The 22,748-nt window shown below is 38.7% G+C and overlaps 1 protein-coding gene across 1 annotated transcript in view; it reads left to right on the top strand.

Annotated features, from left to right (window-relative positions):
* The first annotated feature begins 557 nt into the window (after window positions 1–557).
* Window positions 558–22,748, top strand: part of Efemp1 (EGF containing fibulin extracellular matrix protein 1) — a 59,508-nt gene continuing 37,317 nt past the window's right edge. Inside the window, exons 1-4 of the mRNA XM_027934514.2 lie at window positions 558–637; window positions 1,916–2,003; window positions 6,411–6,459; window positions 6,626–7,012. Coding sequence (XP_027790315.1) covers window positions 1,923–2,003; window positions 6,411–6,459; window positions 6,626–7,012 — 517 coding nt within the window. The 5' untranslated portion in view covers window positions 558–637; window positions 1,916–1,922. The remainder of the gene's footprint in view (window positions 638–1,915; window positions 2,004–6,410; window positions 6,460–6,625; window positions 7,013–22,748) is intronic.

Raw genomic sequence — 22,748 nt, 5'->3', positions numbered from 1 at the left:
TTGTTGAATGAATACAGGAATTCTCATTTTTGTTTATTTGAGGAATCACCTTTTCCCTCAAAAAAAAAAAAAAGCCAAGAAATAAAGAAAAGGAAGGAAGGAGATAAAGAAGAAGCGGGGGAGGAGGACCATTTCTGTGGATGGGATTAATGTACTCTCCCAGGATTCACCTACTAGGGAAAATTTTTTTTAAACAACTTTTGAAACTTTCAAGGAGAGACGTTTGCCCCTCTTAGAACCCAAGAAATCTCCCTGTACTCCCTGAGCATCACCAAGGCTGATTCAAAGGCAGGGCATCACTTCTCAAATGTACTCTCTGAGGCCTGGGGTCCCGGTGAGTCAAAAAACTCCGGAACTGGAGAGGAGTGCAAGCTCTGGGCGGCGTAGACCCGCCCTGGGGGGCGCAGAACCAGCTGCGCGGCGCGCTGCCCCGCGGGCTTGCAGCGCTTGGCTGGGCGCTTGCGCCTCCCTCCGCTCTCTCCTCCGCCCCCCTTCGCCCTCCCGGTTTCCCTCTCTTTCTCCTCCTCCTCCCGCCGCCGCAGCCGCTGCCAGACTTCGCCAGTTCAGACCCACCGGGCTGCCCTCCCCTGCGCACTCCCCTCGCTGCCCCGGCCAGGAGCGCAGCACCGCAGCGCAGGTAGGACCCCCCTACGGGGGATCGCACCAAGCACGCCCAGCACCCCTGAGGCTGCGCGCCGGGGAATAAGGTGTGGTGACCTGCGAGGTGCAGAGCGCCCAAGAACTGCCCCGGACTGTGCAAGGTCTCTCAGGCAGAAAGGGAGGTGGAGGTGTGCGGTCTAGGAATGCGATCTGTCAGCGCGTGCGAGTGCTCCTGACATCTGTTGGGATGGGCATGTGTGTGCGCGTCTACGACCAACCGGCAGGGTATTGCCTGTAAACGTAGTTTTGAAGATTTCAGGAGACCCATGTGAGAAGTTTAAGCTGCACTTGGATTCCACACCAGCTAAAATAGAAGCCGGAGCGCTAAGCAGCTCTGACGGACAACCGCCTCTTAGCTTATAGTTGAGAAAGTGGACCTTACGTCGCTGGAGGCGCCAGGGCCCGCTGCCCCAAAGTTGGTACCCCCGGGGCTGCCGCGCGGTCCACGGTTCCGCCCCTAGGCAGCCGGATCCTGAAGGTAGCAGGTCGGGGACCTAGGGATTGATAAAATACAAGGAATTCAGAAGCTTTGGGCTGCTCCTCTACAGAACCTGAGGTTTTTAAACAAAGCTATGTGCAGAAATGCACTTTGAGAATGTGCACTGAAGGATGTGGGACGCTCTGAGGGATGTGGGAAGCTCCAGTATTTTACTAGAACTGGGAGGAGGTTGCTTTCCGAATTTTGTTTTGATATTTTGTTAAGGGGGGAAAAAAGTTTGAGGCCAGGTAATCCATATTGATTCGCAGGTATTTTTGCTGAGCTATGCAAGGAACTTCACTAGCTGGAGGTGAGCATATAGGGAAATCCTTAAAGTTCAAGGGAATAGAGATTTACTGCCCTACTTCCACCCGCCCCTCCCCCCAGGGAGAAGGGATTCACCGTCGCCTTTAAAATTAATTACTGTTGATTTTCCTCAATTCCCTTTTTTCTGGAGCCTGCTGTGTAAGTGCAGTATAAAATACACGCCGAATGTCCTCTGAAAGTGGATGAATGGAATAAAGAGAAATGCAATTCTGCAGCCCCTTTTCAGTCTTTGCTGCCTTGTTTGGTGGCTACCGGGAAGGTTGGGGAGGGGGAGGAGAAATGAGAAAGCAGAAGAGAAGTTGGGTGTTGTAGAGCCTTGGCCTCCCCACCCTCCCTGTCTTGCCTGTTATTTCACTGCTGAAGTCCCCCCCCACTCCCCCCCCCCCCGCGCGCGTCCCAACCCCCCGCAGCAGATACTAAACATCGATTTTGTCCTGTGTTTTCTTTAAGATTCACAATGTTGAAAGCCCTTTTTCTAACTATGCTGACTCTGGCGCTGGTCGAATCACAGGACACCGAAGAAACCATCACATACACGGTAAGGGGAGATGGAATTTGAGATAAGAATGTTCAGTGGGATTCTATGACACAAGAAAGATTTTACCCACCCCTGCCAGTGAATGCCGGTTGTATTCTGTGACGGGTAATAAATTAAACACCACTTTAGTATGGTTCACATTTAAGATATGTTGTAAATTGCCCAGAATCCTTTTAAAAGTTCATTTAGATCACCAATTGAGATAAAGACCAAAAAAAAAAAAAAAATGTAATGATTTGTATGAGAACAAAAGAAAGGAAACCCATGTAAAATTAAAATCAAAGTAAGCCACATGTTTCCAACACATTTAATAAATTAATGGATGTAAGAAATCAGGAAACTTGGATTCCTACATACATGCAATTGAAATCAATAAGTGCAGAATAACATCAAGTCAAATAAGAATGTTAAGCATGATATAAGCACAACATCCCATTTGTGCATGTGACTTTTGTCATGGAAGCAGCCTTTATTAAATTTATAAAGGCTATATATTCACTTATAGTATAACTCACATAAGTACCCTACAGTATTCAGTATTGGCTAAAGCAGATTTAAAATGCAGTTTGTGCAACTCTGCTTTGCATTTTTTATTAGCATCTCTGATATTTCCAAATAGTGTTTGATTAACTAGTTAATGCATGAATATAACCAATATATAATGAAATGTTAAAAATATCATCTGACCACTCCCACTGCCAAAAATAGATGTGGTGAGAACAGAGCAAGACAGGACTTACCTCACTTGTGGTGAGTTTGCATCTCTGTTTTGTGTTTTCTAGTTTTTTGTCTATTGTGAAGTGAATGACATTTGTCCTGGTTCAGAATATGAAAAACACATTTTTCTATTTGCTCCCAATTTTAAAAATTAAGTAATCATACTCAAAAGAATGCAAAAGAAATTTTTTTAAGTTTGAAAGTGATTTTATGTCAATTATTGATAATAAACATTATCTCACTATTTTTTAAATTCCAGAATGTTAGTATTCATCTGGCAAATGTTTCTTTTTGTTGTTGAGATCAATTATAAATAAAATAGTATAATATAAATATTTTGTTAACTTGATGTTAAATGCAGTTGCTTCCTCTGCTGAAGATAAATAAAGCAAGAGAAATTAATGCATGTGCTGTTTATCTTCAAATGAAAATGTTTTATTATTCTGGTTAAACTTACTACCTTCTCAGGGAACAAAAATTTAATTTGCTTTTCCCTTTTGTAATCATATAATAAAAGACTTTATAATTGCTTACTTTATGCCCTTCTGTTTGCTAATAGCCTAAATCTAACTTATTTTTAGTAGAGAAAGTTTCCTGTAGATTAAGCACTGTAGTTTTAAGACTATAACCAGAGTTCACTATTATTCTAATAGATTTTCCAGATATGATGCACTTTTTGTGCTAAGATTAGGTCTCTTCTCTTTTGAATTGTGTATGCCTAATAATCCATAGTTAAAGGACATAAAGGACAAGAGGTACCTATTCTCAAGTACTCCACTATGGAGACACTATCTCCTTTCATCATCACAGCAAATTAAGAGGTAAGTGGCATCATGCTCCTCCTGCTGATGACGGAACTGAAGACCAGAAGGAGTGTCTGCCTTGCACATGACTACACAGCCAGCAAGTGGTAAAACTAAATTCAGTCTAGGCTTGTTTAATAATAGGTCCAAAATGTTCTAGAACTAAATAGCTACAACCAACTGCAAGTCTTCACTACTTACCATACAGATTATTCAAGTGAACTGCCATCTTTGCCTGGTTTGAAAGATACTTTTTGGAAGGATGGGCTTATACAAGACAGCCTCATATTCCCCTTCCATATTGAAGGCTGGTTTTAGGCAGCTACTGACTCAACAAATATCTGCATAAGCCTCTCTCATCACTATCCAAAGAATTTAAGTGGCCAGGCAAGACAGCATACACCTGTAATTCCAGCATTTTGGAAGGCTGAGTTGGACCATTACAAGTTCCAGGCCAGCCTCAGCAATTTAGCAGGGCCCTCAGTAACTTAGCAAGATCCTGTCCCAAAATTAAAAAATAAAAAGGGCTGGGGATGTAGCTCAGTGGTAAAGTACCTCTGGGTTCAATCCCCAGTACCAAAAAAATAATAATTTTAAAAATTTTTAGTTTATTTATTTACTAAGAAAATTCAGCCTTCTATCTCAGGGAATTTACCCTAGGAAGGCATCATTGAAAACTACAAAGTTTCTAAGTAAATACGAATAATATTATACAGATTATATAAATTGCTAAAGAAATAGAAAAGCAAAGAGGTGATTAATGTCAGTGCTGGCCAACATAATAAAGAAGATACTGGGCTGGTTCTTGAAGAAGTTATGACCTCAGATTGATCTAGAAAGGCTAAAGATGCACTTGAGTCAGAGAGTGTGACATCACCATTTACTGGGGGTGAAATGGCCAAGACAAAGCCAGGAGGGCAGATGGGCTGGAGCTGGGGGTGGAGAGAACCTGGAGATGGTAATAATGAGCTATGAGAGGTGTGCAGCCCACTGTGAGCTCTTAGTAATCAATAGAGCAAAAATGATTATCATAGGGGCTACTGCAGAATGTCTAGATCAAGAGCCTTGTCGCCTCATGAGGCCAGGGAAGGTAGTAGGTAGAAATGTGGCTACTGTGGTCGATGTAGAAGCAGACTCAAGTAGGCAGAGCCCGAAGGAAAACAATTAGAGAAGTCAAAGCTCATGTTCATGGGTCTTGAGAAAGGTGGTAGTGGTACCTTGGAAGCGTTGGGGGAAAATAGAAAAAAAAAAATAGTCTGGGAAATAACATAAGTTTAGTTATCATCCTGGTAAATTTCAGATGTCAGTTGAATAGTTCAAAGGATATCTCTACCTCCATTTAGCTAGTTATTTGCCGTACATCCTTTGTTGAATGAGGAACTCTTGGTTCTGTTAAAAGGATCTAGTTTGTTTGTTTGTTTGTTTGTTTGTTTACTCCATTTTTGCATAATCCTTCCTGAAGCATCTTCCTCACCATGACTTTCTCAAGCAAACATCTGATCAAATTGTCTCTGGAGCTTTAAAATTCTGCAGGGGACTCTTAGCACCTACAGTAACTTTTCTCAAGATGTAGCCTATAGGGGCAGGGGATATGGCTCAAGCGGTAGCGCGCTCGCCTGGCATGCGTGCGGCCTGGGTTCGATCCTCAGCACCACATACAAACAAAGATGTTGTGTCCGCCGAAAACTAAAAAATAAATATTAAAAAAAAAAAATTTCAAAAAAAAAAAAAAAAAGATGTAGCCCATAGATGACCTATTTGGGAATCACCTGGGATATTTATTAAGAATTCAGATTCCAGGTCTCTGGCCCTGACCTATAGAATCAGATCCTTTGTTTGAGAGCGCATCAGAATCCACATTTTAAAAAGCACCCTAGATAATTCATCCTAAGGCATAATAAAGCTTGAGATTCAGGGACCTTCTGGGTAGAATCTAGTACCCTCCATCCCAAGGAAAGGCTTCCTACATTTGGCCCTGCCCATCTCTCTAACCTCACTCCCCCACCCAGAACTACTTCCAGTCCTTTCCCTCTGACAGTTCTGTGCCTTGGCTCACAATGGTCTTCCTTCTTTGAAGAACCACATCTCCCTAGGAAAATCCTCCTCATTCCATAAAGCCCAATTCACCTGTCACCTCCCCTGTGAAGCCTTTCCTTCTGCCTTGTTCATACCCACCCCTCAGCCCAGGGCAGAGTGCCTCACCCCTTCCACATACACCCTTGTGTCACACCACTGACATCTTGCTCCAACTTGTCCAACTACCTGTCTCCTCTTCTGGCCCATGAGCTGCTTGAGGATTGGGGCAAGGTCTTCATGATCTTTGCATCCACAGGGCCTAGGACAATCCCTATGTGCTTGATAGATGGCTTGTTCAGGGAGTGAACAAGAGAGAACCCATAAGAAATAAAGTGAAGGGGAAGGCCGGGTGTGAGAAGCAGCTAATCATGGTGAGCAAAGCCGGGAGCTTGATTGCTCAGGAGGATTTAGAGAGAAGGAAGATGTCAGGGCTGGGGGAAGGAAGAACCTGGTGAATGTTTTGTCTTTTTTGGTAAAATTTACAATGTGGGAAAGGGGATGAATAATAGTGTAGTCAGAGAGACTGAAGAAGATTAATCTCAAGACAAAGAAAAGGATTCAAGAAAGATGGTGATGGGCAACTGTACCAAACCCAAGAGTTCAGACAGTGGCTGATTGAGAAGGGAACCCTGAAGCAAACCAATGCATAGACTTGTCTTTAAAACGAGGAAAGCTCGAGAATGTTAAGTTACCCATCTTGTATATCTAGGACCCCAGCCCAAGGATTGTTGCCCATGAGCATGATTTTGAGTGTCTTCTTAGGGAAACAACCAATTGTCTTCTGGCTCCATCTTTGATGTTTTCTTTGCAGCAATGCACTGATGGCTACGAGTGGGACCCTGTAAGACAGCAGTGCAAAGGTGAGCCGGCCTCAAGGACTTCCCATCTGAACACAACTTTCTGTCTCCATCTCTTGTGTTGCTCTTGCTGTCCTGTTTGTATTGTATCAAAAAGGCACGTGCATACAGTTACATGTTCTATTTTCCCTCTAAAAAGATTGCTGACTTATTGTATTCCTGACCACAGATATTGATGAATGTGACATTGTCCCTGACGCTTGCAAAGGTGGAATGAAATGTGTCAACCACTATGGAGGATACCTATGCCTTCCTAAAACAGCCCAGATTATTGTCAATAATGAACAACCTCAGCTAGAAACACCAGCAGCTGAAGCAGCCTCAGGCGCAGCCACCGGGGGTGTAGCTGCCAGTAGCATGGCAACCAGTGGAGTGGTGCCTGGGGGTGGTTTTGTGGCCAGTGCTGCTGCAGTCGCAGGCCCGGAAGTACAGACTGGCCGAAATAACTTTGTCATCCGGCGGAACCCAGCTGACCCTCAGCGCATTCCCTCCAACCCTTCCCATCGGATCCAGTGTGCAGCAGGCTACGAGCAAAGCGATCACAACGTGTGCCAAGGTGAGCATGACTTACTATGCTATCAAGAAGGTTCTCACCCAAGCATGAACCTGGTAAGAACAATAGCAGTAGCTCATGTTTACCAAGGGCTTCCAGTGAGACACTGTGCTGAGTGCTTTGTCCACCCTGGAATATTTAATCATTGCAATAATCCTAAAAGGTAATTGTCATCAGTGTTGCTATTGTTTTCCAAGTGAGGAAACTGTGGCTCAGAAAGTTCATCAGTAGTTCTCTCCCCTCCCATAGCTGTCCCTATTTATAGTCACTTAGGAACATTTCAAACTTTCTCAATGGCCAAACCACACCCTAGCACAATTAAATAACTGTTCCCAGAGGTAGATTCCAGGCATCAGTATTTTTTAAAAGCACCCCATGTGGATCAGCATGCAGCCAAGTTTGAGAACTGGAGGTCACACAGGTGGAAGTGCAGATCTGGCTTTCAAACCCCCGGCAAGAGGGCACCAGAGTAACAGTTGTCAGAAGTAGCTGTCAGGTGATTTGTCTGGAATTTGAAATAGTGCTCCATAAATGTCTCCCATTGGTTTCTCAAGCTTTATTGTCATTGAACTTATCAAAATACTGACGTATTTTCCTCATTCAGCAATAAAGAAACAGGGCTCCTGCCTCACTACCTTGGAGGGAGTCTCCACTGTTCACATTTACTTCTTTTATTTTTTTTTTTTTTTTTGAGTTTCAAAAGCATTTATTATTTAAAAAGACCAACAATGTAAAACAAAAATAAAGCATGGTCTGAGAACTGGAGGTGTGGAGCAGAATGTCTGGTGAGAAGGGAGCCCTGAGCTGCTTCTGGAGGGACGGGCGGCCCAGCGCTGGACAGAAGAGGGGAAGGGGCCAGTCCTGTGGTGGAAATGTTGTGGGCAAAGTGATAGGGAAGGGAGGCAAGGTGCAGCTGGGTCCTTTAAATACCCATTGTTGGGTAGATAGAACCAAGAAATAGTATAAAGCTCTCATTTGAGCACATTTTGCTTCAATCACTTGCACCATGGCACCGTCTGCCTGGGCTTTTCTGTTTATTTTCACAGAGAGTACACATCACTGTGTATTCTAGAAACAGCTGTAGACTCATGCTAGCACAGCGATAAGAATCTCAGGCTTTGAAGACATGTAGGGTATTAGCTAACTGGACTGTGCTAGGGATTTTGTTTCCCTTTTCCTTCTTAGCAAACCCTTTCAGAGCTGCCTGATAATGGAGATTGTGTTAATGAGATGGGGCTGTAGGACTCCTTTCACACTGCTAGGAGCTAACTATGTAGAACCCATGTTATGGGGCTCGTTGTCACCACCACGTAAGTGCATGGCACATGCACACTGGCCAGTGGAAAGGACCCAGGAGTTCTCATCTCCAACTTCTGAGTGAGGAAGAGAACACCTTCCTTCCTCCACGCAGTTGGGGTCATGGAGCTACTGCAATCAGTGGAAGGTGAATCTCCTTGTGCCCTGAGATGCTGTCCTATTTACCAGTGCTTCATTTTATCTTCTGTATAAGAGACGATAGATTTTAAATGGCGTATAGGTAAGGAAATCTATCATGCTCTGACTTTTATTATTTCATATTTTGTGTGCAAATTTTAAGTTACCCCACATCGAGAGCTAACCCATGCAGGGATAGTGTCACTTTTCAGAGGGAGCATCATTTGAGCATCTGTTTCGTGTTACTGTCATGAGTCAGAATTCCAATATTGATGATGAATGTTTCAGCATCTGCTTGATATTTTGATATTTAATTTAAGGATTATGTCAAGGAGATAAACTGATGAGGTTATTTTTATATATGTATTTGGGTGAATATGGATTAAAATTACCTTGAGTTTATTTAAGATATACAAACTTTTAATTGTTATTTAAAAATATAATTAGATTGGAAGATTTGGTGGTGTTTCCTGGAATTTAAAAATTTTTGTTGGATTTCAGCACTGACTTTTCTGTTTTGAGTTATTTTTAGTCTTTCGGATATTAGAAATTTAAAAGTACTTGGGAAATTTAAAAAAAAAAAAACAGAAAATGAATGGGTTATTGCCCAAAGTGGTTTATAGTCCATCATTGACACTTATGGTTGAATTTAAGATCACTGCCTAAAACTGCATGAAAAATTCTAGAATGAAATATTCAAGACTTACAATACCCATTGGTCACAGTAGAAATTATACTTTGAATAATGAAAATGAAATTCCATTTAATTTTTCTTGATTATATTTAGACTACCTTCCAAAATTACTTTTAACATATTAAGACATTTCTAATTCTGCTTCTTTGGGATTTTTCTTTTAGTTATAAACTGAAACTATTAATTACCTTCTTGTAGAAAATTGAAATACAGATGTGTTTATTGTGTGCAAACAGGGTATTTCCAACCCAAACAGTTCTATATAATTGAGCCGATTTCTAAAATTTCAGATTGGGATCTGTACCATCGAAAGTAGGGTTAAAAATTTTTTGGATGAACTTAAGGCTCAAGTTGGATTTCTTCCCACCTTACAATTTTACAAAGTGCCCATAAATGTGGATTTATTTAATTGTTGATAAAGGGGAGTTATTTCATATGATAACAACAGGATAATCTGTCTAGGGAATCTGACTAACATAAGTCGAGTCACACTTGTGCCCATTTATTATTGAGCTAATCAAACATGCAGTCCAGGTTCTTCTAATTGCCTGCAGATGTATGACATTCTCATTCCAGGCCAGCAGCACAAAATAACATTTTATAACCAATATGAAAGTGTGGGGACCTTTGCTTAAAACAATAATGTGCTCCAAGGACCTATATTCCTGACATCATCATGCAGTTTGAGGAGCCTTCTGTTTTAATAAAGATCTCCACTCCCTTTTAAATGTTGCATACTTCTGCCCAGTAAGCCAAACACATTTACCATGGTTGGCTGGATAAGAATAGTGAATGCCTCCTTATGAGTCATACTTGTACAAAAAATATTTCTTTTTTCCACATGTATTTTTCAACAGGTACAGTTTATCACTACATAACCTAAAACTAAGAACTTTTTTTTTTAATGTAAGGGTTGAGATCTGTACCATGTCTCAGTCTTAAAATCAACTTTGCCTTTGAATGCCCTATACCAATCACAGAAAGTTCCTACTAATTTAAATAATGTTAGATTTTTTTAAATTTTTTATTGTTGGTTGTTCAAAACATTACATATTTCTTGATATATCATATTTCACACTTTGATTCAAGTGGGTTATGAACTCCCATTTTTACCCCATATACAGATTGCAGAATCACATCAGTTACACATCCATTGATTTACATATTGCCATACTAGTGTCTGTTGTGTTCTGCTGCCTTTCCTATCCTCTACTATCCCCCCTCCCCTCCCCTCCCCTCCCCTCCCCTCTTCTCTCTCTGCCCCCTCTACTGTCATTCATTTCTCCCCCTTGTATTATTTTTCCCTTTCCCCTCACTTCCTCTTGTATGTACTTTTGTATAACCCTGAGGGTCTCCTTCCATTTCCATGCAATTTCCCTTCTCTCTCCCCTTCCCTCCCACCTCTCATCCCTGTTTAATGTTAATCTTCTTCTCCTGCTCTTCGTCCCTACTCTGTTCTTAGGTACTCTCCTTATATCAAAGAAGACATTTGGCATTTGTTTTTTAGGGATTGGCTAGCTTCACTTAGCATAATCTGCTCTAATGCCATCCATTTCCCTGCAAATTCTATGATTTTGTCATTTTTTAATGCAGAGTAATACTCCATTGTGTATAAATGCCACATTTTTTTATCCATTCGTCTATTGAAGGGCATCTAGGTTGGTTCCACAGTCTTGCTATTGTGAATTGTGCTGCTATGAACATAGATGTAGCGGTGTCCCTGTAGCATGCTCTTTTTAGGTCTTTAGGGAATAGACCGAGAAGGGGAATAGCTGGGTCAAATGGTGGCTCCATTCCCAGCTTTCCAAGAAATATCCATACTGCTTTCCAAATTGGCTGCACCAATTTGCAGTCCCACCAGCAATGTACAAGTGTACCCTTTTCCCCACATCCTCGCCAGCACTTGTTGTTGTTTGACTTCATAATGGCTGCCAATCTTACTGGAGTGAGATGGTATCTTAGGGTGGTTTTGATTTGCATTTCTCTGACTGCTAGAGATGGTGAGCATTTTTTCATGTACTTGTTGATTGACTCTATGTCCTCCTCTGAGAAGTGTCTGTTCAGGTCCTTGGCCCATTTGTTGATTGGGTTGTTTGTTATCTTATTGTCTAATTTTTTGAGTTCTTTGTATACTCTGGATATTAGGGCTCTATCTGAAGTGTGAGGAGTAAAGATTTGTTCCCAGGATGTAGGCTCCCTATTTACCTCTCTTATTGTTTCTTTTGCTGAGAAAAAACTTTTTAGTTTGAGTAAGTCCCATTTGTTGATTCTAGTTATTAACTTTTGTGCTATGGGTGTCCTATTGAGGAATTTGGAGCCCGACCCCACAGTATGTAGATCGTAGCCAACTTTTTCTTCTATCAGACGGCGTGTCTCTGATTTGATATCAAGCTCCTTGATCCATTTTGAATTCACTTTTGTGCATGGTGAGAGAAAGGGATTCAGTTTCATTTTGTTGCATATGGATTTCCAGTTTTCCCAGCACCATTTGTTGAAGATGCTATCCTTCCTCCATTGCATGCTTTTAGCCCGTTTATCAAATATAAGATAGTTGTAGTTTTGTGGATTGGTTTCTGTGTCCTCTATTCTGTACCATTGGTCCACCCGCCTGTTTTGGTACCAGTACCATGCTGTTTTTGTTACTATTGCTCTGTAGTATAGTTTGAAGTCTGGTATCGCTATACCGCCTGATTCACACTTCCTGCTTAGCATTGTTTTTGCTATTCTGGGTCTTTTATTTTTCCATATGAATTTCATGATTGCTTTCTCTATTTCTACAAGAAATGCCGTTGGGATTTTGATTGGCATTGCATTAAACCTATAGAGAACTTTTGGTAATATCGCCATTTTGATGATGTTAGTTCTGCCTATCCATGAACAGGGTATATTTTTCCATCTTCTAAGATCTTCTTCTATTTCTCTCTTTAGGGTTCTGTAGTTTTCATTGTATAAGTCTTTCACCTCTTTTGTTAGGTTGATTCCCAAGTATTTTATTTTTTTTGAAGATATTGTGAATGGAGTGGTTGTCCTCATTTCCATTTCAGAGGATTTGTCGCTGATATACAGGAATGCCTTTGATTTATGCGTGTTGATTTTATATCCTGCCACTTTGCTGAATTCATTTATTAGCTCTAATAGTTTCTTTGTAGACCCTTTTGGGTCTGCTAGGTATAGAATCATGTCACCTGCAAATAGTGATAATTTAAGTTAATATTAGATTTTTTAATGTACACTGTTTTATAAATATGTCTTTTAACCAGCTGTCTGTGTCAACAGTTTAGTGAAAACATGTTTTTATTCCTTTTCATGTATTTTTTCAGAGTTCTCAGTTTTTTTACAAAAAAAAGGAAAGGCTTGAAATACAACATAATATCCAAAGAGCAAGTCAGACTCAACTGTTTTTTTTTTTTTTTTTTTTTTCAATTTTAGCCAAATGAAGGTAGGGAGAGTTTCACAAAACTAGTGTGATCATTGGCAGCTATAGAATTACATGACAATCACTTCGGTGTTACATACTTGGAGTCATGCATGGATAGTTTTAATAATTAGTTGTTTCCATGAGATATCACCTACCTCAAAGACAGCAGATATTTATCTATGCCAAAAGGAAGAGGTATGAATAGGGGATTTATTATAACCCATTGATGGCTTATGCTTGATTTTCTACATTGTTTTTACAAAGTCTCTATGTAATCCTTCTCAAAAGAAGGATTGAAAAATACTAGCTCAAGTCAAGAAAAGATTTTTTTAACTCACATATAAGTTTCTAAGAGCCCATTTTTGTAGGGAAAAAAAATCATTTGGGAACTGGCAAAAAAAAAAGAAAAAGCATCAAGTGCCTAATTTGCTTAATTAACTTTCAAAAAAATAAAAGTAGGGCATTTTGCATAGCTAGTAATTAAGCCATCACCAGCTCAGTCAAGATTTACAGATATGATTACTAACATGCTAAAGAAACTGTGCCATCAAGAAATGAACTCAGTACAGATGCCTAATGAAGTTGATTATAGAGCCAAACCAGAGCACACTTCCTGGCTTATATTATATAAGGTGTCACTGAGAGATGTGAAAACATACCCGAGGGGTTCCAACTGTCTCCATCTGCCAGGACTGACCTGGTTTGAAAACTGCAAGTTCCATGGTTCTGGAAACACCTCAAACCAAGGCAAACAGGATGGTTCATCACCCCAGCATGCACACCCCTAGAACCAAACCCCATGCAGCTCACAGCCAAGAGAGAAAGTCCTAACATTAGAGTCATTAGTTCACTTAAGGCATTGTGTCTCCAGTGAGATTATTATTTTTTTTTAATTCGTTTTAAACTTTTCAAAGCCAAAACCAAACTTCATGGATTTTTCATTACTTAGAGCCTTCCTGTGCAGTTATTGGGATCCCACTTGCCAGTTTGCCAATGAGCAGGTCTCCACATTGTTTTAGACTTTGCACAGACGGAATACCTAGACATTAGCACCTACAGACTTAGATATACGTCATACCATAACCAGCTCATCTTTTCACATTTCCACATGGCCAAATTAAGGACCAAGCTTCGATTATAAATTTTTCAGTTTGCTAAAGATTTAATTTTTTAACTCTCAGCTGTATTTTCAATGATTTTATTTTATTTTTATCATTATTACCTGTATCGCAGGAGCAAGTAAAACGTTTTTTAAAGCATGCGTGGGCTTTTTTTTTTTTTTTTTTTTTAGCTCTTTATAGAAGTCTAAAGAAACATCAAATTATGCTCAGCTTAAAAAAAAAAGCAAAAAACCTTCATTCTTGGTTACCATCCATTATGTTCTGCACATTTCTTTATAAACAGAAGGATAGCTAAAATACTGTTTTGAAAAGGAAATAAATTCAAGTTATTATCTATAAATCTACTTTAAAAAAGAGAAACTTGAACTAACATGTATAGCCTCCCAGATAGGAGGGACACCTTTCTTTGACTTCTTTCATTTTGAATTTAAGTAGTTTCATATCCAAAAGAAGATTTATAAATTATAGTGTAATCAAGTGGCTCATCATACCTGGCATTGTCATTACCAAACAGCTTTTAAACACTGCCCTTCTGTTGATCTTACTAATGTTATTAGGGTCTCTGGTTTGTTTTGTAAGGAAATGCCTAAATTTTGTTGCATATAATTACACAGCCCAATGAATAGCTTTGATCTAAGAAAATAGACATTTTGCAGAAAGAAGGCTATAATTTTATAGAGTAAATTATGATATTAACCAAAAAAAAATACTTAAAGCAGAAAGTAAAATGGGCATTTAACCAGCTTATAGTTCTTCACTGTTTTTAGTTGTTAACTACCTTTGAGTACCTGAAAATTCTCTAAAGCTATGTAAATGGAAAGGAGTTGAGTTTTGATGGAAAACTTCATTACTTTTTAAGTAAGCTGAGGGAATGTAATAGAAGTGATTGATTTACTCCTGAAAAATCTAGCATTGTTTTATGATTTACTTTTCAAAATATTGTAGACATTGACTTCTAATCAATTTGAGATATTTTTAATGTGCATGTGAGAATATACATATCTGATTCACACACAATCAGAAAGTATCCTTAAAATTCCTTCATAAACACTGAATGACAAGCTGGGCAGAGTGACACTCACCTGTAATCCCAGCAACTCCGGAGGCCGAGGCAGGAAGATCCCAAGTTCAATAACTTAGCATCTTAGCAACACCCTGCCTCAAAATAAAAAGGGCTGGGGATGTAGCTCAGTAGTTAAGTACCCCTGGGTTCAATTCCCAGGACAAAAAAAAAAAAAAATTGAATGCCAACCATTTGAGGTAGAAGAAGAAATCAGTATAATCTCTTTTCTGTAATAAAAGATTATACCATTAAACACCCAACTCAGCAGTTTCCAAACTATGGTCACTACACCAGAAGCATCAACTCATCTGGCAACTTATTAGAAATACAGATTCCTGGGTCCCATACCAGACCTACTGAATCAGAAACTCTGGGGATGGGATCCAGTGATCTTCATTTAAACAAAGATTCTTGATGCCTGCTCAAGTCAGAATCAATACCCTAACTTAATCTTAACTTCAGGAAGCTACATCCAATTGTATAAATCAGAAGACAGGGTTAGAATACTTGACATGGGATGGTGAACAAAAAGCATAAAAAAACAAATTGTTGTTCTGTGGGGTAGAATAATATATTATTTTCCTTATCTCACTTTTCTTACTGTTGTCACCAGTACATTGACTCCTGAAAATGGGTGGTCATGAGTCCTGGTTAGGACTGTATCCCTGAAGCAAGGACTCAATATGTACAATCTCAAGGAAAAGGCACATCTGAAAAAAACAAGAAAGACTTGCATCTCTCTATACATAACCTACAAAGATGAAATAATATAAGTATCCTTAAATTGCCAGTAGGTGAAAAGTCGTACTCTGACTATGGTAATGATCGGTGCTAAATGTTAGCTCTATCTCCCATCAGGACCCCCCCTTAAGCTCATGGCACAAACTTGTGATATGAAGCAATGCTGTTTGGAGGTTTAGTTCATATAAAGCTACAAAAAGGAGAGATGTTGGCTCTGACTTTGGTTTTAATGCATCTTTCAGTTACCAAAGTGATATGGGATCTTTTTAGAATAAGGTGCTTAGTTGACCATCTTATTACATTTAGACTCTGTTAGTCATCAGATATTTGAAGGGTATTCACATTAGTGTCTTCTGTACAATTTAAACTTTATCAAAGATTTACTTCCCATCAAAGATAAGAAGATTCTTGTTAAGACTAGTTAACACTTAATCTGTGGAATGAATTTCTCTCTCCGCATAGAATCACAAAGAAACAGATTAGAGTAGGATTGCAAGCCTGGGTAACTTCAGGAATGTGCGCTGGTACTGGCTCATTATTTCTTTCTCCAGCAGAAAGTCTCAAGCTATATTCTCTGAAATCAACAAGTTGCCCTTTTGTAAGGATTGCCTTTGCACTTGTTGAATTACTGGCACAATTTTATTCTTTGAAACCAGAGAGTAAACAAAATTTGTCCCAAATGTGTTTGATTTTGCACGAATGTACAAATAAGTAATTCACGCCACATCTGAAATTCATTAGTATGCTGCTTTTTCCAGGAGGTAACCACAAATTGCACACTCAAAAGTAAAACTGATGAAGAAAACTGCCTTCGAATGCTGGCAAGAAGAAAACAGTCACTGTAAGAATTTAGGCACAATTGCAGGTTTGTGGTTTACACCTAAATGACTTGCAAACATTTGATTAAAAAATGACATGAAAGGAAGGCTGAGTGCCAAGACATTGGCAGCAGCATGGATAGTTTACAGTTGTCGATTTCATATGACCATAGATAAATGGATGAAAAAGAACACAAAAGCATTCGGTTAGTGTTCAACAAAGTCAATCAAGTCTGAGAATCACTTTCTATTGTGGTTTGATAGACAGTCTCAAGTAAAAGGAAAAAAAATTGTCATGGTCCTTAAGGGACTTAGCATAATCAACACACGAGTTACCCAATAGCCAGTAAAACAAACAACAAAGCACTAAAGTAACACACAGACATCACAATGAATTACCAAAAGTAGAAGTAAAGCTAGTTTGTGACACAGGTGGTCCCACAAATTTTTATTGAAATATATAGTTGGACATGAAAAGAAAACATGTCCCTAGAAATATAATCAAGGATTAAAGTCTATTTCCTTCCTGGAATGGAGAAGAGAATAATAAGTTGATAGGACTGATGTAGAAATTAAGATTCTTACATCAGAGGAAATACCCATCCCATAGCCAGGCAGAACTATCGAGAGGCCGGGTATCTATGTTCCTTCTGTCCCAGAACAGTCTCCCCAAAGAAGTCCCAGGGGCACTGTGCTTCTGATAGGAATGCTAGCAAGGTAAGTTAGGAACACAGACCAAATCAGAAAGTAACAGTCCACATCTATAACTGGTTCCACCCTCAGTAAATCCCCCCCAACAAAATAGTAGTGACTTCATTTAGTCTTGGCTAAAAGTCTTCCAGAACCATGTTCTGCATCTTTGTATCAACATATCCTTCCTCAGAAAGCTCATGGTGAATAATGAGAATATACAGTTTGGAGAAATCTTAATATGCATTATGTTTGAAGATAATCATAAGGTTGGAATTCTTTTTCATCTTTTAAGTTTTACTTTTAATTGGCAAACAACTGAATACAGTTATGGGGCACAGTGTGATTTTTGATAGATGCATATATTATGGAATGATTAAATCGAGCTAATTAAAACAACCTTCACCATACTTATCTTTTTTTGCGGTATGAACAGTAAAACTGTCTTAGTAATTTTGAAATAACATTAAATTATAATCAACTATAGTTGCTGGCATGTACAATAGATCTCAAAAACATTCCACCATTTAACTGACACTGTACCCTGTGACTAACATCTTCCCATTCTTCACCACCCCCAGCCCCAGCCTCTCTCTGGTAACCACATTGTTCTTTCTGAATCTAAGAATTTGACTTTTTTTTTTTTAGATTCTACATGTAAGTGAGATTAGGCATTATTTGTGTAAAGGCTGGAAGATATTGATGTGAGCTCTCTGATATTCTGAAGACCCTGAAGGCTTTTTGATGAAGACCTGTGAAATAAAGAGGTTTCCTGGGAGTAGAGGCCAGAAATTATACTTTTAAAATCTGTTTTTAGAACCCAAGAAAGGCCGTTACTTAAATGTAGGTACTTTAAGAAGAGCAGTTCTGATCTGGCCCCAAAAATAGGAAGAACTGAATTGCTAGGGAAGTGTGTAGGAAAGCCACAGCTCTCGGGGGCTCAGGATGAAAGAACATGGCTCACTGAGGGCCCCATGAGAGTTAATAACTGGCTTATACTTGAAGTGTAGGTGAAATAAAAATAGGGAATGGAACTGGAGCCTGCCATAAAACTGTGTATATGGCGTTCCTTGGGCCCAACTAAAGTGAGAATCATGACAGGAGTTAGACCTGCCTTTGTGCATATAGTTAAATGTTAAAAGGCTCTGGGGACTGTGGCAAAATAAGTTTTCACTCTGAACAGCTGTTTTTGCAAGGAATCTAATCCTGATCCCTTGACTGGAGCCACAGAACACAATTCAAAATGGAAAACAGCTCCTGGAGGCCTGTTCATTGCCCTCCCCGGAGACTAGGTCTATCAGAACCTGGATTAGGGAAGAATTTTTATCAGTAATGATTGGATTTCACTTGTGGAATATTTCGCAGTAAAGCCCACTTGTACACGCACTCACACAATTCTGCCATCAAATTGTTAAATTTTTAAATTCACTAAAAGCTTAAATATCCCAATATATTCTAGTACATGAAAATTACAAAAAGCAGTGTACGTCTGTTTTCCGAGTTGATGTTGAATCCTTAGCATTGTTAATTTGAAGAGGCTTCTTCGAGAATTAGTTCAACTTTAATCATTCTTCTAAAATATGTGAGCAATTTGTGTATCTGGTATCATTCAACTTTGCAAAACTCACCAATGAACTTTTTTTTTTCTAATCACTATTTTTCAAAATTTAAGGTCTAAAGAGATGCTATTGTATAAAATGTTTCTTTTTTCTTCTCATTATGTTCTTTCCTGAGTAGTTGATGATATCAAAAGACCCCTTCTCTAAAAGAAAAAAGAGCATCCCAGAAGAGATTGTTAAAAAGACACTTGGGATACCTGCCTATACAGGATACACACCCCATGTTTGCCTGAAGTTAGTTTATTTCAGCTATTGTTACACACACAGGTGTACATATACACATACCTACTCAAGCACATATCTATCTATACACATGTGTAGGCACAAACTTACACTCACCACTATTTTTAGTAGGAAAGTAGCATGTACCAAACTGATCAAAGCTAATAGACTTCCAAAATAAATTGAAATGCATTTCTGCCCTCATTATTTTTGTAAAATTAATACTCGAAACCACTTTCTAAATGCATCTGTGTACCTCTTGCAAAAAACTAGGGCACCTTGGACAGCTACTACACTATTTGCTCAACAAAGAATTGTATTAAACAAAATAACACAATGAGTCAACAAAATGGAAATGAAACTCCTAAGGCTTAACCTCTGAGGCTTTGTCACCTTATACTTCTGCATATCCGGATCATTTCATTTCTAATCTTTCTGAAAGATTTACCTGGATTCCATCCTGACCCACCTTTGTATTTTATACTCAATGGAATTTTTTAGCAAAGTTAACTTTTTAGATAAACCATCATAGAGTGGAAATAATAACTTATCTGGGACTAACATTGAATCACCAAGCTCTTTCATTTTTCAGACTTTGGTAAATTATATAGTAAGAAGGAAGTTCAGAATAAAACTACACTCATCAAGCAAGGCAGAAAATTCCAGTCATTCATGATGAATTAAACTTCACAGTAAAAGCTGTGGGCCTTTTTTGTTAACACAGTTCATGACCTGGTGTATCATAAGAACCCTAATCCAGGGAAGAAGCCAGAGAGAAAAATCCTCCCATACAGACTGGTAAAGATGCTTTGTTCTGAACTTCAATTGTGTGACCTCCCTCCTTCAGTGATTGGGAGGAGGAGGGCTAATGATAAAAAGAAGCTAAATGCAACATGGGAATTTAATTGTGGTGCAATTTAAGCTGCTAATGATAGCCCTGAAAAAAACAGGAAAGATTGTTCAGTGAATAGCTCATTCAAAAAACTTTGTTAAATAGAAAAACCATTATAAATTAGAGCTCAATTCTAAGTAAACTATAAAAATCTTCTTATTGATTTTTTAATTTGAGTAAAAACATGATTTGTGTAACCATGCCAGAAGAGTAGCTTCCAATAAACTTGCCTATCACAGATGGTTAATACCCTAAATAGACTTATCAGAATATCACTATTAAAAAATGAGCCTGGACCAATTTAGTTGCCATTTTTAAACCTGGTCACAATCGAGTAGTAGGGTTTTAATAGATAATTTTTAAAAATTATTGGAAACTATGGTTATAATATCAAAATTAGGAATAGGGAGACATACACATTACCAAAATTATGTGTGAATCAGTTATAAAATAGTTTAAATTATGTTTTGCTCTTTTTTTGCTTATTTTTCATAAATATTTTATTTGGTAATCATTTTAGACTTACAGAAAAGTTTCAAGGACACTGCAGAGAATTCCCATATATCCCTCACTCACTTTCAGATTCCTTTAATATCATATTTCTGGATATGTTTGTCAAATCTAGGAAACTAACATCAGCATATTACTATTAACTAAACTCTGGAATTTATTAGGATTTCAATGTATTGCTCTTTTTTAAAGTACAGTTTCTGGTCTAAGATTTATAGTGACAAGGGTACAAGTGTATTGGTTAGAAGAAATAAAGAAGACCTCAATAAGGAAGATTGCATGAGTTACTTGACTTAAAATGAATGATGTTTGAAATTTTCTCCAGAGCCTAAAATAAAGAAAAAAATCAAGTAAAATTCTTGAGAAATGGGTAAAATTATCTGCAAGCACTGGGCCTGCCTATTCCTCAGTGTAAATCTTGAATTAGGGAAGAATCAGTGCAGATTCAACTTCAGACCAAGGCTTTGCATAGAGCTGAAGAATCTGAATGTCTTAATTATTGCAATAGATGACACAATATTATGTCAAAGCTATTACTCAGCAGAAAGACATATTATACTTTCCCTTAGAAGAGGAGAAATAACTTCTCTCTTCTGTCACAGTTAGGTGAACCTCTGCATCAATCAGGGCTCTCCAGAGAAAGAGAACCAGTAGAAGAGTCTTTAAATTCAGAATCAAGTTTAATATATGTTCAAGACTCTTCCATATGCCCTGCATTCTAGATCAATGCCTCTCAAACTCTAATGAGCTTGCGAATTTCCTGGGAATCCTTTTTAAATAAAGATTCTGACTCAGTATGTCTGAGTTAAGAACTGATATTACACTTTTCTAACAAGTTCTTGGATTTTGCTGATGTATGCAGAGTATATCTTCCAGTAGCTGACAGTGCACTTCCCACCAAGAGGCTGATATGTTTAATGATTCTTTATGCTTCATTTTCTGTGGTAGCAAAATGTGGTATAATCTGAGTAGAATCAGATTTGCATATAGCGATTTTTCAAAAATTTATTTCCCTCCTTTACTTAGATATTCAGTCTCTCTGACATAAGTTACATTGTAATAGCTACAGGTATAATATACAGATACTTCCCTTGCTTACTAATTAACAGAATTTTCTTCTGTAGTGGAATGTGTTTATGCTTGAATGCTCAGGAGGATTCTAGAAAATAGTCTTTGGCAGCAAAGAATGGTAGAAAAATCCATGTAATGAAGCAAAAGACAAAAATTTCCATTTGGGTCTTCCCCTAAGTGATTCGTCGACTGTATTAAAATAGTTAATCTCTCTGGTCTTTAATTTTCTCAGCTATTATTCAAAATAAAGAGAGATCCAGGCATGTTTGTAATCCCAGCAGCTCAGGAGGCTGAGACAGGAGGATAACAAATTTGAAGCCAACCTCAGCAACTTAGAGGACTTTAAGCAACTTAGTGAGACCCTGTCTCAAAATTTAAAAATAATTTTAAAAGATCAGGGTTGTGGCTCAGTGGTTAAATGCCCTTGGGTTCAATCCCGGGTACCAAAAACAAAACAAAATAATAATAAAGAAAGAAAGAAAGAGGGTACATTTTGTCTAGGTTATAAGCTTTGTGGAAGTATGAGAATGGTATAGTTCTTGATATAGCCCTTAAACAGTTCTTCTTTGCCTCTTGGATGGCATTTCTATGAGGAAAACATACCAGGGCAAGTTGAAATCTGCCCTGAGAAGAATGCAGGTGCATTCCATGATTATAATAGTATTAATGACTCAGAAACAGAAAACTAGACGGTTTTAATGACCTGAAGCTTTATTGACAAAGCAGTTCACACCCAGTACTGGTTGTTTGCTAAAAGTCTGGGCCAAGTCACTGATGCTTTAAAAGCTACATCACTGCAGTCGTTCCCCCAGGCACTGACATGAGCAATTATTATGGTTCATGACACAGCCCAGGACTCCATCTGAATTCTAGCTCAGGAAGGAGTTATTTTAACTTCAGTGCACAGTAAGTATACTTTTTGCATGTATCAATCCAAACTCCTTTAAATGTAAAAGTATCAGCACTAAATATGACCAACCTTTTATTATTTTCTTGATTTTGAGTTAAGATTTCCTGCCTTCACTGGGACAGGAGTGCTTTTCAACAAAGAGCAAGCTATTTAAAGTCTACAAGGTGGTTCATTTCACATTTTGGAATCTTTTTCAGTCTTAGATTCAAACCAGGTACACAACACAAACTGTGGGTTTTGTCTGAGATTATGCATTGTTCTTTTTATGTATGGTAAGGAAGGTTATGTGCTAGTTATCTCTTGCTGCATAACAAATGACTCCAAATTTAGCAACTTGAAACAATAAGCCCAGTTTCTCTGGGCCAGGAATTGAGATGTGATTTAGTTGGGTCCCCTGGCTTTGGGTCTTTCACAGGCTGCAGAGATCTCAAGGATTGACTGGGAAGGGTCCCCTTCCCAGATGGCTCATTAGTGGCTGCCAGCAGGACTCACCTCCTGCCTCAGGTCCTCATGAGTTCTTCCACTCACAATTCCTT

This window comes from Marmota flaviventris, chromosome 14 (assembly GCF_047511675.1).
Source record: "Marmota flaviventris isolate mMarFla1 chromosome 14, mMarFla1.hap1, whole genome shotgun sequence".
Lineage (NCBI taxonomy): Eukaryota > Metazoa > Chordata > Mammalia > Rodentia > Sciuridae > Marmota > Marmota flaviventris.
This window is presented reverse-complemented; position numbering and strand designations above follow the sequence as displayed.